This window comes from Hetaerina americana, unplaced genomic scaffold (assembly GCF_022747635.1).
Source record: "Hetaerina americana unplaced genomic scaffold, ioHetAmer1.1.p SCAF_9, whole genome shotgun sequence".
In the NCBI taxonomy this organism is placed as follows: domain Eukaryota; kingdom Metazoa; phylum Arthropoda; class Insecta; order Odonata; family Calopterygidae; genus Hetaerina; species Hetaerina americana.
The window spans coordinates 47,671,153-47,687,579 of NW_027287538.1; the positions used below are offsets into that span (position 1 = coordinate 47,671,153).

General features: G+C 36.7%; 1 protein-coding gene across 1 annotated transcript in view; it reads right to left on the minus strand.

Moving 5' to 3' along the window:
- The window catches only part of Atg14 (autophagy related protein 14), a 246,955-nt gene that overhangs the window by 14,765 nt on the left and 215,763 nt on the right, over positions 1 to 16,427 (minus strand). The window contains exons 2-3 of the mRNA XM_071597727.1: positions 1,991 to 2,096; positions 1,557 to 1,638 (exon numbers count right to left, since the gene is read on the minus strand). Coding sequence (XP_071453828.1) covers positions 1,557 to 1,638; positions 1,991 to 2,096 — 188 coding nt within the window. The remainder of the gene's footprint in view (positions 1 to 1,556; positions 1,639 to 1,990; positions 2,097 to 16,427) is intronic.

Genomic DNA, 16,427 nt, shown 5'->3' on the forward strand with positions numbered 1-16,427 from the left:
AGTCACCAACCCACAAGCTGAATTGCTGGGTGAGGATAGAGCTCAGCTGATACTAAACCAAATAAGGCAAGTTAAATATCATACATCAGGGTAATAAGGAGGGCCAGTTCCTTATTCACTCTGCCACCTGTGGTTTCCCAGGAAGATCTGATACCCAAAAAATCCCACAGCTTGCATGAAGCTGAGGGTTCCCAGAAACATCACTGGGAATCAAACCAGAGCCCTCTAGTCAGTAGTTCAGTGCTCTACCCATTGGACTGCCAAATGTACCCAAATTATTATCAATGAAGTAAAATTAAAAGTTGACCATATATATAAAACTAGCTTTGATCAGTTACACTAATCAAAAGTAACTTTTAAGTTCAGTTAAAAGTCAATTTATCATTACTACATTGTAAGCAGAATGTTAAAATCGTTGTTCCGGCAAAAAATAATAATTGCGGATGAATCCATCTTCTGTTTATGTTAAATGATTGATTGTTCAATATATATAGTTTCTGGAAAACAATTGATACATCTCATTCAATTCACACAAGCCGGAAGCAATAGAAACCTAATATTTACCAATGTAAAATTCAAATGCAGTACTATTAATTGTCAAAGTTCCCAAGGATGACTTAATTCATCCTTTATAATATTTTCCAACCAAAACTTTCAAATCTGAATACTTAATGTGAATTACACAAAGACTAAAAATATGTCTTCTTTTGTGATATAAACCTGTGCCATTGCAAAAAATATCGATACTTATTACTTTTACCATAAAATAATTGTTGCAGCTAATTAAAAGAGAATTGATTAACAACTTTTAACAATCCAAAGTAAAAAGGTATGAATAAAGAATAATTCATTTTGAAAATTATTTCTTGCAATTCAATAACAATTTCATTTCATAATTTTTATCAAGTATACATTTACTTTCTCCCATCTGGGTGAACATTTTTTTGAATGTAATATTGCCAACCCTAACACATCTACTTTACATAAGCCAGGGAACATTTAAAATTGTCTTATATGAAACCCAATTTTCAGCCCATGTAAACGCTGATGTGAAATGATGGAAAAAACCTAATGGGTTGAGTTTGAATGTTTAAAGAAGATAAAATCAATTTATTGAGCTAAATGTTGGCCAAAAACTTAACTCGAAGTTATTAAGGAATTAATCCCCAAGGCTGGTACCCTTGAATTGCACTGTTGTTCAACATCGAATCACAGATCATTATCCTCTCAACAGTCACTCCTCTGTGGGATTTGATGGGTGGATCAATAAAAGATTTCCTGCTGAATTCCAATTTAGTCTCAAGAAGGTTGAGGGTGACTTATTTTAAAAAGTAAATTTTCAACACCTCATGCACAAAGGGATTATTCCGAGCGGTGACGACATTATTTATAAAGGTATGAGGTAGCTCAACCTAGTAGTCTCTTATGAAATACTCGTAGTTATACAACTACATGATCTCATTAAAAATTAATACTAGCAAGACCACAACCATTTTCTCTCATGAGAGTCATATATTAAACACCAGTTACAAAAGAGATCAGTTGCCATTTCTTACCTTGCAAAACAAAATCCCTTTTTTCCTGTATAAGCAACTTAAGGAGACGAATTCTCTCTTGGCATGCTTGCATTTCACAAAGCTGTAAATTTAAGTGGAAAATTATAACCAGATAAAACAATACTCTTTTTAAGACTGAAGAGAAATCAAAATTTTTATGATATAATAACATTAATAAAATAATGCATTAGTTGACAGAAAGTTAATAAAATAGTTTGACAGAATTTCCATGGACACATTATGGTTATTTTCATTTCAAAAAAATTTAAAATTTGATTTCAGCAATACATGAATGAAACTTGATAAAAAAAACAGTACATTTTAAGAATAACAAATGGTGAATGAAAATAGATGGGATTTTAAAAAATTGGAAGAAATGTATAGATTCTCCCTCATTTCAAAAAAGATGGAAATATTAGAATAGATCCACTCACAACATGATCAGCTTCCAGTTTTCGTCTAATTCGTGTTTCACACAATTCTTGAACTCTAAGTCTTTCTTTCTTCAATCGACACAATCGGAGCTGCTTTTCGGCAAACCTGAAAAGATAAATTAAAACAAAATCCATGAAGTATTAAGGCATGCATACATTATGGCCCTCATCATATTCATTAGGTGAATGCATGGGGTCTCAAATTACATAAAATAGTTGAGCAAAGGTGTCTTTTAAGTTTTGCAGGATATAAAGTATTTGCAGCTAAAAGTTACTCTCAAAATTGCAGGAAGCATCTTTACAAGTCAACTACTATAAGTCTGAAAAATTGCTATAGCCACATGAGAAATCCATAAAACTCAAAATCCATCTCACGGCATCATTGAATCACAATCGAGTCGTAGTAGTTTTTATGGGAGGCAACCAACAGCTAAGGTCATTTGTGCTAGTAGGGATGGATGGGAAAGGATGAAGGGCGGAGAGAAACCCAGCTTTGACGTTAGCCTACTCTCAACAAAAGGTGCCAAGGGGTCCTCAGTTGAACGCCCCATCCGACAGACAGCATACTCACTTGAAGGGTACTCCACAAATCACCTCAAATAGGGTTTGGGTTACACTGAAAATCATCTTTCGACTCCAGGATTAGAACCCGGGCCCTCAGGGCGGGCAGCCAGTATGCTAGGCCCCACACAAACCCGATCCCCAAATTACAATCAATTAAGATTACATAATTGGGCAATATGAAGAGGTAACATTTTTTGTTCTCTTATTCGGGTGGTGACCTAACACCCCCCGCCACACAGCCTTGTGGCGGCTGGCGGGGTGTTATGTAGATGAACATCTACTCAAGATGAATCTTTGTCTCTCATCCAATCCATGTCCAAACCATAGTAGTCAATCTGCAGTGCAATAATATATGAAGATGTACGTCAAACTTTTACTCAGACCAGAGATTAAAAAATAAATATAAGAAGAAGAATATAAGTTAATTTTTTCAATCTTCGTATGTAAAAAAGTTAAATATTCAAGAGACATTTCACTTAACCCGGACTGTTTTACTTCAACCGTGTCGGCATTATTTTATACGCCAACAAATACGATACGATTACGACATTAACCATATAAAATCGAAAAACATACCGAATAATTTTGAACAAATCAAATACTTACAATGAACATGAAGGAAAACCAATAGGAAACAACACACACGGTAGGCACAACTCACAGATATCGTTGGGCACTTCTCTTGTCCATGTCTATAGAAGCCGGCCGGAAAATTTGGCTCGTTATTTTTATCTCTATGGAGACTAAATTGGCACGATCACATGCAATTAACGTGGATTAAACACTTATTCTATAATATAATTATTCTAGCCTGCTCGTTTTACGTTGATATCGTTGTTATCAGCTTGGTTCAGATAGTTGATATCAAAGTTTTACGCTACTGGAGTAGCACTGTTGGTAAATGATTTTCGACTCATCGCCGCACCCGATTTGGGAAAACACAAGAATGAAATAAAAAGTACCAACATTAATATATTGTAAATAATATAGGAATAGAATTAAGTTAACAATCAACTCTCATCAGGTTGACCAAATATGAAAATTCCGAAATTAGGGAGGCGTACTTTTAACATCAACATTTTATCCTACGAGCGAAATCTTTTTCTAAAATATTCTAAATTTTTCTACGGGGAAAAAGAGCGCATCTTCGAAACGTTTTGGAAAATGTAAATATTCATCTCACTCATCAATGGAATTCTCTAACAACCGCATCGTAATATTTAAGCAATTTTTGTTTTCAAGCAATTCACGAGTCATTTGAGTGAATTTCAATTGAACAAAGGATCACTTTGAAATTCAAGCACGCGACCCGGAAAGCATCCCCCGTAGGAAAGTTTTTATAGTTTTTTAAATGTGGCACTACTCTTTTAAATGCACTGCCCTGTTTTCAATGTGACTGATGACAGAGTTTTTTTGGTAGTTCGTAAATTTGAGGGACGAGATCAGTTAGCAACCCCCATCATTGAGAAGCTTGAAATATTCCCATGAATTCAATGAAAGCACATCAAGGAAAATACGATCTCCCCCATAATCATTAGACCGAATCAATCATGTCTTAAAGTTTTCAAAACGAGGTTATTGGTCAACTTAAGATTCCATTATTTTGAAACAGCACCGCGCTAGGGACGGATAAGGACGTGAATGGAATCGATGGATTATCATGAAATCATCACGATCCATGAGGCCTCGAATGGAGTTAATTTCCGGTCAGCTACGAACCTGTGTGCATTATTCAAGGAAATGGGATCGAGTTGACATTCGACCAATGAAAATCTCATAATCCTTTCGGGGTTACGCAGCCTGTGAATTAAAAGGGAGGGAAGAGAGGACCCACCGTTTGTCCTCTTCGAGTGAAGAGTTTAAACCTCCGCTTTTTTTGGCCTTGTTTTTACAAGTTTTCGTGTCCTTCGCTGCAAAAATAATTTCCACTTATGTTGGAAAACTCACGATTTCAAAATGGACTCTTTGAACGCATTCGCCAAAAAAAAACCAACAAAAAAAGTCAACTAAAAAAAACAACTTGCATTTCAAATCGCCGGCCCTGAGTTCAATTCAACGCACGGAAATTGCTCACGACGGATTCAAATGGTCAACGTGGTCACTGTTATGGAAGATTCGACCAATTCATCGATCGATTCATGTCCTATGCATATGTATTAATTGATCTGTCATAGAAGTTCCTGCTTCACTTCTATGCGTCTAAAGGAAGGACGAATGGTTGGGAGTTCACCGAAATTAATTGAAGACACTCAGTGTCCATATCCTGTGCAGTTCGAATAGGCATTACCCTCATTGAAGTTCCATAACAAAGAGTTTAGTTTGGACAGTCTGGGACCAATAACTGATTGGAAACAAATTTATCCGAAAAGCTTGTGCGAATAATCACGCAAGGGTTTGGATTTATTCCCCTGAGAGATATCACAGGGATTCGCGAGCAGCCACGCTAGGCTATCCACTAGGCTACCGCGCCGCAGGAAGAAATGAGTGGCGGGCAATCATTTTCCGAAGCAAATACTCGATGAAAAATTCAACAAGGTCCAGATAATTGGTCTGGTGAAAGGACGGGTGACTGCTAACTGATTTAACTGCTCAGTTGGCAGCGCTTGGGTCTGGTTATTGAACAATAGCAATGAAAAATGATGACCGAATTCAAATCCCTTTATGTCAGATAAAAATCGGCAGTTATGCACCGCGGGCGAACGTTGAAGAACAACGAAGTTCCCATGGTGCTCGCTTATTATGAAATACTGTGGTAATATTAGAGCCATCAAAACTCATTTCTTTCGCGTTATTTTTCCACAAACATTTCGGTCGATACGCGAAATACAAGGAATAATTTATTACAAAGATACAAGATCACAAGTAAGCACTTTAATACATGGCTACGGGGCGCAAGGCATAATACATTTAAAGAGTTTCTGAAGAGTTGGGATGATATTCAAAATGGCATAAGAACATGTCCTAAAGTATGTTTCCAAGGCCAATATGGGGGATCTGAATGAATTCCTTCAACTTCACTTTCCCAGCATTCTCCCTCCTATGTACGAGTATGTATATCACAGTCTTCAGCATCCCTCAGCCAACCTTCATGGTTCTCCCACATCCACTTGTCCTGCTTTCTTCGAATTTGACCCAAATTTTCTTCCTCTCTCTCCTCCAGCTTCAGGACTGTATTCGAATTAAAAATGCGTCCGAACTTAAGAAGGTTTGCATGCGATCTACAGCCGAAATCTAGTAGTGTTTGGTCTACAGGAAACGATTCTCCCTTATACGAGTATGATTGACATGCAGCGCTGTTTATAGAAATAGTGTTGCATTGTTTACATAGACACAAAAATATAACACATCCTCCCTATACTAATTGACATGTTTACGAAGCAATTCCATGAAATTATGAGCGCGCGTTTGAACAAGACATCAAACAACAAAACTGGACGAAAGACTATGGGCGATCGTTAAAATTAAAAATAAATATCGATAAGAAAATGCAAGGAACCTCAGATGATTTTCTCCCGACATATTTGGCAGAGAGACAAAAATCATAGGCGGGGGTAACAAATAAAATAAATTGAAAATGTTTTCGAAGCATTTCGCGGAGACATGCAATCATTAAAAACTGTTTGCCATCAGAAAATTTTGTTTTATTTCCAACATTTATTATTTAACAATAGAAACTGTCATTCAATCAAAAAATGTTTCTATATATTGAGATTATGGTTTTCAACACCGTCATCAGTATTTCGATCGTAAAATTGATGAACTGTAACCATCCAATCTTCTCTATTCCGTGTTCATTCCCTCTCACCTAATGATAACATCTACGTTTTAAGTCCTTCATATGCACGTATCTAACTCTCGACTTTCCTCGAGGTATATTCCCTTCAATATTCCATTCCACGTCTCTTAACTAATCCAATGCGCCTTACAGTGCGTCTGGTTCTTCTTTATCATACAGTTCCGTTTTCATTTGGTTATACCGCTTCATATAAACCGCAGAGTTGTCTTTTTGAATGCTTCAAAAACGTTTTCATTACGCTGTAATATTTATGTTTGATATTTGGGGTTTATTTAAAGTCTTCATACAGTTGGAAAATTATTCTTCTTACATCGAATTATGATATAAGTGCTTTATCGTAGGCCATATATGACATACCTTCCTTTATCTCCACAAAATTGATTCGTGACAGATGATAAAAAAACATTGAGCTCACGCAAATGTGCTACTCAATGTAAAAAATGGAACCCCCGGGAACCGTTGTCAACGTCCCCGAGGCGGCCATTTGGATGGTCAGCGTGCTTTACGGCACTTGAGATCACGGAGGAAATTGAGCATTTAAAAAACAGAAATAACACATATATGAAAGTGGGCTTGATAAAGCGAGAGGCCATGGCTACAAATTATATATATATATATATATATATGTGTGTGTGTGTGTGTGTGTCTATATATTTATATATAAATATACATATGTATATATTTATATACTAGCTGAATACCCGGCTTTGCACGGGTTAGGGAGAAACAATAATATAAATATACTACATAAATAAAAACAACAAATTATAAAGTACAATAATACACTACTTCATACAAATTTAAGAATCTTTTTTATTTAACACCTGTTTATAAACTACACTTTTTGTTTCATATCCAGGAGAAAGAATATATAAATTTTTAGTCTGGAGGAAGTAACATAAAGTTGCCCGTGGCTAAATCATGGCGATCTTAGATCAACACCACAAAACTTTAAAGACTGTCCCTGTGATTTATCAATGGTAATTGAAAAAGCTAGCCGGACTGGAAACTGTAATCTTTTAAAGTTGAAGGGAAGATCAGTTGGGATTAGAGGTATCCGTGGAATAAAAATTGTTTCACCTTTTCCAGTTAAAATGACTGCCTGGATTATATTTTTCATTAATTTTGTCACACACAATCGTGTCCCATTGCAGATTTTTGGTGGATCTAAATTTCGCAATAAAATGATTGGAGATTCTACTTTAAGTAATAGGCGATGTTGTGGCAATCCAGCTGGATCAAGTGAATTTAGGAATTCCGTTGGATAATTGCGGGCTTCGTCAGCATCCACTACGGTATCAACCGATTTATATTCAATCACGTCTCCTGGCAGCATGGCTAGTATCTCCTTGTTAATTTCATTAACATCATCGTTCTTAGGAGCAAGAATGGCTCTTTCTCGCAACCATTCTAAATTTTTATAATTTTGATTAACAATAGGATAGACTGCTTGTATCATATCGTGGACAGTTTTCACCGATACACATAAATCTGATGACAATTTTATCATACCAGATGCTTCAACCACTAATCTATCTTCTCCAATCTCCAAAAGTTTATTTGCAAAATTTTGAGCATTCCCATCTCTTAAGAGGATTCGCATGTTTTGTTTAAGGTTTATTTCTTGGACATGATTCCATAGAACAGAATGTTTTAAACAGGCATAAATTTCATCGGCTGGAGTCGATTTTGGAATGACAGGCAGAGTTTGACGGAAGTCTCCACACAGGAGTACCAGAGCTCCTCCCATTAAACTGCAGTTTCCTCTAAGATCTTGAAGTGTTGCGTTGAGGGCCTCAAGAGATTTTTTATGAGCCATCGTACACTCATCCCATACTATCAATTTACATTCTATAAGAACTTGTGCCTGGCCGCTTGTTTTATTTATATGACATGTGGGATTTTCTTGTCGGGAAATATTAAGTGGCAACTTAAGGGCAGAGTGGGCTGTTCTTCCTCCTTCCATTAATGTCGCTGCAATACCTGAAGATGCAACGGCTAGAGCAATTTCTCCATGAACCCTGATTTCAGCGAGAACTAAATTAATGAAAAATGTTTTTCCCATGCCACCAGCAGCATCAAGAACAATGATACCTCCTTCTTGTTTATCTACTTGATCTATTATTGTTTCGTACGCGAATTTCTGATCTTCATTAAGAAGTGGCTTTTTATCCGCGATGTATGCTTCTAAGTCTAAGACATTGTAGCTAGTTTCACGTATATAATCTGGATAAAATACACCCTGTTGATCTTGTACAGGTGCAAAAAGACCGAGTTCCACTAAAGTCTTGTTAACCATGGTGATACACTTTTCCTCCAAAATAATCAAAGTTTTATTAAAAATGTCGGAGTTAAACGTAATATCCAATGTAGGGTTTTCACTTCGAACTCGTTGATTCTTTATATTTTTCCCATAATGTTCTTGGGTTAGATGGATTACAGGAGGTTATTATGATGGCAGACAAAATTCGGATTTGTCCTGGAAGAGAAATCAAACTGGCCTCTCGCAATGAGTCATCCCAGTGTTGATCTCCTTCTAGCAACCCTAATTCTGGCAAGCTTCTCTGAATGTCTCACATATTTCTCCGTTTACCGTTATTTATTCTGCAAATGAGCGAGGTCCTATAATGGTATGTAGAAGCATTCTTAAAAATAACATTCGGCGTTGTTAGGATGGACTGTGTAGACTCGGCCCAATGCGTCACATGAATAAATATTATTCTCAGGATCAAAGTTGCCCATTTTTCTTCTACAAAAGACTTTCCTTGGTGTATTCCACGTATAATATCTCGGCAATTCTGAATACAATAGTGTTCTTACAAAAGTATCCTGCTGGCATAGTTGGAAAAATGCTGTTTCTATGACAGCAAAAAAGTAAACAAATTACATACATACAAACAAACACTCTCCTTTATATATATATATATATATATATATATATATATATATATATATATATATATATATATATATATAAATATATTTATTTATTTATTCACATTGAAATAGATATAAGGAATAGGGTTAGGAACCCGTTTAAAGGACGAACACAGGAGGAGAGGGGAAGGTGGAATTGAGCAGATCACAAGCGCAAAAATATTTCTCTGACGGGGACTTGAACACCGGATCTTCTGACTTTCCGAGCCGACGTTCTAACCACTTGAGCTACCATGGAAACGTAATTTACACTGAGATCTGCGGGGGCTTTATGGAACCCTTCATATATAAATATATAGAAAAAATTAATATATATATATATATATATATATATATATTATATATTATTTATATACATTTATATACACCACTAGCGAACAAAAACACTCAAAAAAAAGAAAAGAAACTCACACGTTTTCGGATTTTCGGTGTTCAAGCCCTTCCTTCCTTTGGAAAGGTGGCTTGACCACTGAAAATTCGAAAACTTGTTTCTTTTCTTTTTGTATATATACACACTCACAAGGGATAGGAACAAACACAAAATATATCTAGTAAGAGAGGTTGACTCCTTTACGCTGACAGTGGAGGGCACTCCATTATGGAGGCCTCTGATCGATTAGCCACGACTTGAAGGCCTTCCGAAGGGTTGGGGACAAAGCAGAGAGCAGTTCTACGGCGGAGAGACGAGTGTTTGCGAGATTCGCTTCAACCGTGATAAGAAGAGGCACGAGAGCAAAAAGAAGGGTGCGGAGGGCGGAAAAGAATGAAGAGAGGAAAAGCTTTGTCCCTTTCATTCATCGTGATGGCGCAGTGGTTGGCGTACTGGCTTCCCAACCACAAGATGGCCCGGGGTAAGTAAATCATCCGCGTCAGGATTTATCGACGGTATCCTAACTTGGGGGATAATGAGAGCACCTCGAGTGGTGTACACCGTCCGTCGGATGGGACGTCGAAATGTGTGACCACTTGGCGTCTTTTGTTATTAGATTAGTTAAATATAGAATACCGGATTCTCTCTTTTTCCACTCTCCTTCCCTCAACCTCAGTGCACCCCACCTACATCAAATCACCTACCTATCCCTAATGTCCCTCAGCTTTGGGTCGCCTCTTCTAATAAATACTTAAAAATGTCGCATTTCATGTGGACGCGATAAGGAGGAAAGACTGCCACTAAAATATGAATGGAAATCACTCTGTCTGCCTATTTCACAGAGAGTTCTACACCAAATAATGACATTTGAAAAGAGAAAATTGATATCTATGAAAGTACTATATCGACATACCTGTAACCACTCACTCTAGACTACCTTCGTTCCAAGATTATCACTCACTAAACGAAGGTTCATTCTTCCGCATCTCTTCTCTCCATTAGTCACTCCCTGAGTACACTGCTCCTTTTTCTTAATTCTCAAGAACCTTAACCACCTAAGGCCCAACTCATCTCCCCTATGAGTTTTAGAATCTTACATTTGAACATTTTAAAAATGTTTTCACTTTTGTTCTTGTACGTTTTTGTATGCACGCGACCCTTTTTCGGTGTTTTATTACATGTGCCACTAAAAAATTGGCAATAATGCTGAATTTGGACATTTTTTTATCAATAAATAAAATAAACCTTTCCAAGGTATAAATTTTCATGAAAGAAAATTGTCCAGCATTATTTACTGGTTCATTTAAGATAAAAGTTGGGTTAAAACAGTGCTTCCCTATGTCTTGAGTGGCACGCTCAACTTCAGATGAGGAGGTTCGGTCTATTTGCCAGGGCGTGGGGTGGGGCGGGCGCGGAGAAGATTAAGGATTAATCACACAGGTACTTAACGTTCGCTCCGAGAGTTGGGAATATTTTACAATATTTCAAGTGAGACGCTAGATTAAAAAAGTTTACGTATCCCTTCAGAGCAGGCATTTGTGTCCCAACATTCACAGAACCAGAGTAAAATGATTGTTTGACTGGTTTCTAACAAACAATTCGAATCAATAAATTTGGATGGCCTAAGGAATGCTTAATGCATACAATAAATTCACAGAACTCCTAAATACGAATTCATGCATGCAAATATGTACTAATAATGACCAAATATGCATTAGATGTTAGAATAGTTCACAAAAGCCACGAAAAACAAAACACAAACAATATAATTGGAAACATTCAAATTATTCGGGCATAAAGGAAATGACAGTTACTATAACTCTCAGTGATTGTTAACACGATAAAAATTAAAACAACAACTCAACCCAACCCAATCAACATTCGGCATACATGAATAGAAATATTAAGAATTTAAATGTATGGAAATATAATCACCTTTTTTTCGACACCAACATAATACAATACTTCCATCGTAGCTTAGGCGTGGGTAACGTATTTAATGCATTCCTGAACCAACGCCATTTTGCTGGCTCTTTCTTCCGCCATCTCGAGTTTATCTTCGCGCAAAAATCTCGAATTTTAAAAGAAACTGACCTTTTATATCAACACAGAATTTAGGTTTGCGAAAATCGCACCAAAATAGACTGCAACTGCACCGGTATGTGCGGTCTACACAAAGATAGATCCCTGGGCACACACTTAAGTTTTATCCCTCCTCCGCATGGCGTTGCCAAAGTTGTTTCGTTCGACTAAAAATAGTTCTGATGCATGTTACAATGCTTTGCTTAACCCGAAAAAAATAAAATAACTCGAAACAAAGATGAATATATATATATATATATATATATATATAATATATGTGTACGTGTATGTATATGTATGTGTGTGTGTGTATATATATATATATATATAATATATGTGTACGTGTATGTATATGTATGTGTGTGTATGTATATATATACATATATATATATATATATATATATATATATAGTACAATACACAGTAACACACTATAGAAACACAAAAAAAGAAGAACACTCACACGTTATTTCTTGATATTTCGACGGAAACAATCCGTCTTCCTCTGAAGATATAGAAGTAATGATGATAGAAGTAAATCATTCATTACTTCTATATCTTCAGAGGAAGACGGATTGTTTCCGTCGAAATATCAAGAAATAACGTGTGAGTGTTCTTCTTTTTTTGTGTTTCTATATTGTGTGTTACTGTGTATTGTACTATTCGGCACTTCCGTGTTACGTCTACGAAAGCATATATATATATATATATATATATATATATATATATATATATATATACACACACACACACATTATTTAGTAAAATACCGGTTAAGGTAGCTTTTGGATGAACACAACTACCTAATAAATATTTTGTGACACCTAACAAAACAATTCAGCAACCTACTCCTTACTCTAAAACAAGTCCGTCTTCATCTCAGAGTACTTTCTTCCTCCCTTCATCCCGTCCAACATCCTTATCCTGTTCCTTCCCTTTCCTCGTTTACCTAACATTCTCCACTCTATTACATTCTTCAACATCCCACTACCGATCAATATGTCCTTCATCCACTTTTCCAGCCTCCATAGGGTTCCTCCCAACAAACCCTTCTCGCCCACCGTACCTAGTACTTCCTCATTTGTTTTCCTTTCGATCCATTTCACCTTCTCCATTCTTCTCCACACCTACATTTCCAAATCCTCCGATCTACGTGCTTCTACCATCCTGCTTCAGTGACCACATTTTTACGCCGTACATAACTACACTCCATATCAAAGTTTTAACGAGTCTTTTGGTAACATTCGTCATTCGCCTTAACTCAACGTCCCTGCCATCAACTCCCTCCTCCTTGTGAAAGCCTCTTAGTCTAGCGAAATTCTTCTCCTTACGTCCCTATTACGAGGGTCATCCGTAAAGTAGTACCCGTTCGTGCCGCATGAAGTGCTGACGACGCGAGTAGCCGCTGGACGAGGTCAGATAGCTTCAGTGGCTTGTCTGCCTTCTCTGAGCCAAGTTGCGTGACGCTAGCATTGCCTGTGTTGTTTCTGTGATTGTTTACAATGTTTAAAAAAATTGAGAACGCCGCCAGTTGTGAAGTGAGGGCAGTGATTAAATTCCTCAATGCAAGAAACGTTCGCCCATGTGATATTCATCGCCAATTAAAGGAGGTGTATGGAGACAATGTAATGGACGAGTCGTCTGTTCGGCGGTGGTGTCGCAACTTCAACATGGGGAGGGGGAACACACACGACGATGAGCGTTCGGGGAGACCGTCTGTCATTACAGACCAACTGGTGAGCTCAGTTGACGAATTCGTGAGGAACGATCGGCGCGTCACAATTGATGACATCTGTGAGCATTTTCCCAATGTTTCTCGAACAATTGTTCATGAAATTGTTAAACACCATCTGCATTATGCAAAAATTTGTGCAAGATGGGTCCCTCGCGTATCTCAATGAGCTGGCGGCGAAGGACTATGCAGCAGGAATACAGAAACTTGTCACACGTTATGACAAATGCCTTAATTTGCTTGGAGATTATGTTGAGAAGTAGTTTAAAGTATCCTCTTTCAAATAAAATTTTTTATGTTTGTTAATATTTACTTTTGTGTCTTTATTTCACGAACGGGTACTACTTTCCGGATGACCCTCGTACTTTGACCGTGTCGGTCCAGAACTGTTCAACCTGCTCTAGTTTTTGCCCTCCTATTTTAAAGTTCAGCTTAGCCTTTTTCTTCCTAAAAAATCGCATAACCTCTGTTTTATTTATATTGATTTTCAACCCACATCTATCGCACAGAAAAATAAATAAATAAATAAATATATATATATATATATATATATATATATATATATATATATATATATATATACACACACACACATATATACATATATATATACATATATATATACATATATATATATACATATATATATATACATATATATATATATATATATATATATATACATATATATATAAATATATATATATATTTTTTTCCAAAAAGGTTAAGCTTTCGGCCTTCTCTGAAGCCTTATTCAAGTCAGACCTGGACAGGACAAAAGGCGAAGTTTTAGATAAGCTCGTAGGAGGAAATACTGAAAGTTAGAGGGATGTTGATTATCGCCATGATAGAAAGTAGAAAGGTAAATATCCCGAGCACAGGAAGGTGGAGACATTTTAGACAACACGAAGGCATGTGTAAGGTACGAAGGTCTGATAGGAAATGATGTTTGGCAAAGAAGAAAAAGAGTCTAATTCAAATACTTGCGGGAGATTTCTCGTCAGTTACTTAAACGGAGTCATCCGTCCGCTGCTATGCACTGAAATTCAAACATTTCGAAGTATAAAAATATTCGATTTAATCGAGACTCGAACTCGGATCCTCAGATATTCAAAGTGTAAGTGGTCCGTCTAGGTAGCTCGATGAGTTGCAGCCATCGGTTGGAAATCAGCTGGATTGCTGGATAGGCTGAGGGATCCGGGTTCAAATCCCGGTTAAGGCGAATTTTTTTAACAGTGTAAATTTCTTAATTTCAGGGAAAATGTGTTGGGGAAACCTTCATTATAAACCAATACACAAATAACTCCATTTATAAAAAAATAAATACATGAAAGAAAACCGTTTTCCCACACTTGAGATGACAAAATCTTGGATATGGACCAACTAAGACCCCGAATTTAAAAAAAAACATTTTTCTTCCTAATTAATATTTTATGTCATCCCTTGAACTTTTGCTTAGCTTTTATAATGCGATATGTACCTATTTTCTAGCTATGAATGTATGTATATATTACCTCGGTACCTCAGAACAGGTGTTACCAACCATGGTACCAACCTATGTTTTCATGTCCATTGAATCGTGCAACATATGAATGATGAAAGCAATAAACTATATCAAAAGTCCACTCCATAGGTAGAGCAAATATTCGGTTAAAGGCTCGTCCATAACCTAACTTTATTAGGTAGAATATCTTTTATGATTGACACATTGGGAATAGATAGCATCTTATAATGAGGATGAAGGACAACTAAATATCTCTTTTCCGCTGCTATTAATGCTAACATCTAACTTAAAAATACAAATAAATCTTTTAATGAAGTGTTTCCATGATTCCAGGCCTGTGTTTTTCCAATCGACAGGATATTTTCCTCGCAATACAACGCCACCTTTGCTTAAGTTGTCAGAAATACTTGGCAAGCGCCAAGCACAACTATCTCAATAGCCCTGATCAAGTGCATTCGTCAACCCCGACTATTCACGACTCTCAGAGAGATATAGAAAAAACCTCATTGGGAATGGTGGCGGAGGAGTTTAATGCCTCATTAACCTTGACCTCCAAAGACTTCATAACTCGACGAAATAGAAATATTTCGTTCCGACGTGCATGCGAATGGGAGGGGCACAAGAGCCGCTCATTCGGCGAAGCATTCGCAACCGCGATCATTTTCATTAACAATGAAGTAGGAACGGACCATATATTACGTCACACACGGAGATATGTGAACGGGTGGGGGGGGGCGAAGATGGTTCGTCAAAGTGTGACGTGGAGGAATTAGGGGGATGAGGAGATCACGGCAGTGACGTCACGCAGTGTAGCTGCTGTTGTTTTGTCAACGATCAATAGCACGACTCTTGCCAAAAATTTAAGTTACTCTCAGTCCTTAAGTTGGCGTATGGACCAATAATAATAACCTTTAAAACTTAAAATTATCATTTCAAATTGTATTAAGATTGGCAAGGGATGTCTGGCAGGGGGGATATCTTTCTTCATGTTCAGGCTAGGGAGTTCTCGTGAGGATTTGAATGCATCGATTTGAGAAATCGGCGAAAGAATTTGACGAAAAAAGTTCGATTCTATTTGAATGTTTAACCGGTAAAAATGAGTTTCTTTACACAATATCACTTAATGCATCAAGCATGAGCAGATTTTCATACGATACAGAGTAAATTAAAGGATAGATATTTTGGTGAGAAATTTAAAAAATAATAATAACATGCAAGACTAAATTTACTACGATTAAATGTTTTTTTATCTCAAAAAAGTTGGTCCGGTAAAAAAGTATAATTTTAAATAAGATGGGTAGTTCTCAAGCGCAAGTGTTGCTTAAAAATTAAACAGCGACCAATTTAAAAGAGACATTATGAAAAAAATGAATTACTCGTTTTTTTTAATCAATTCCTATCTACGCAACTTAAGCGAGTCCAACACAAACTATTGAAACTGGAGATTCAAAA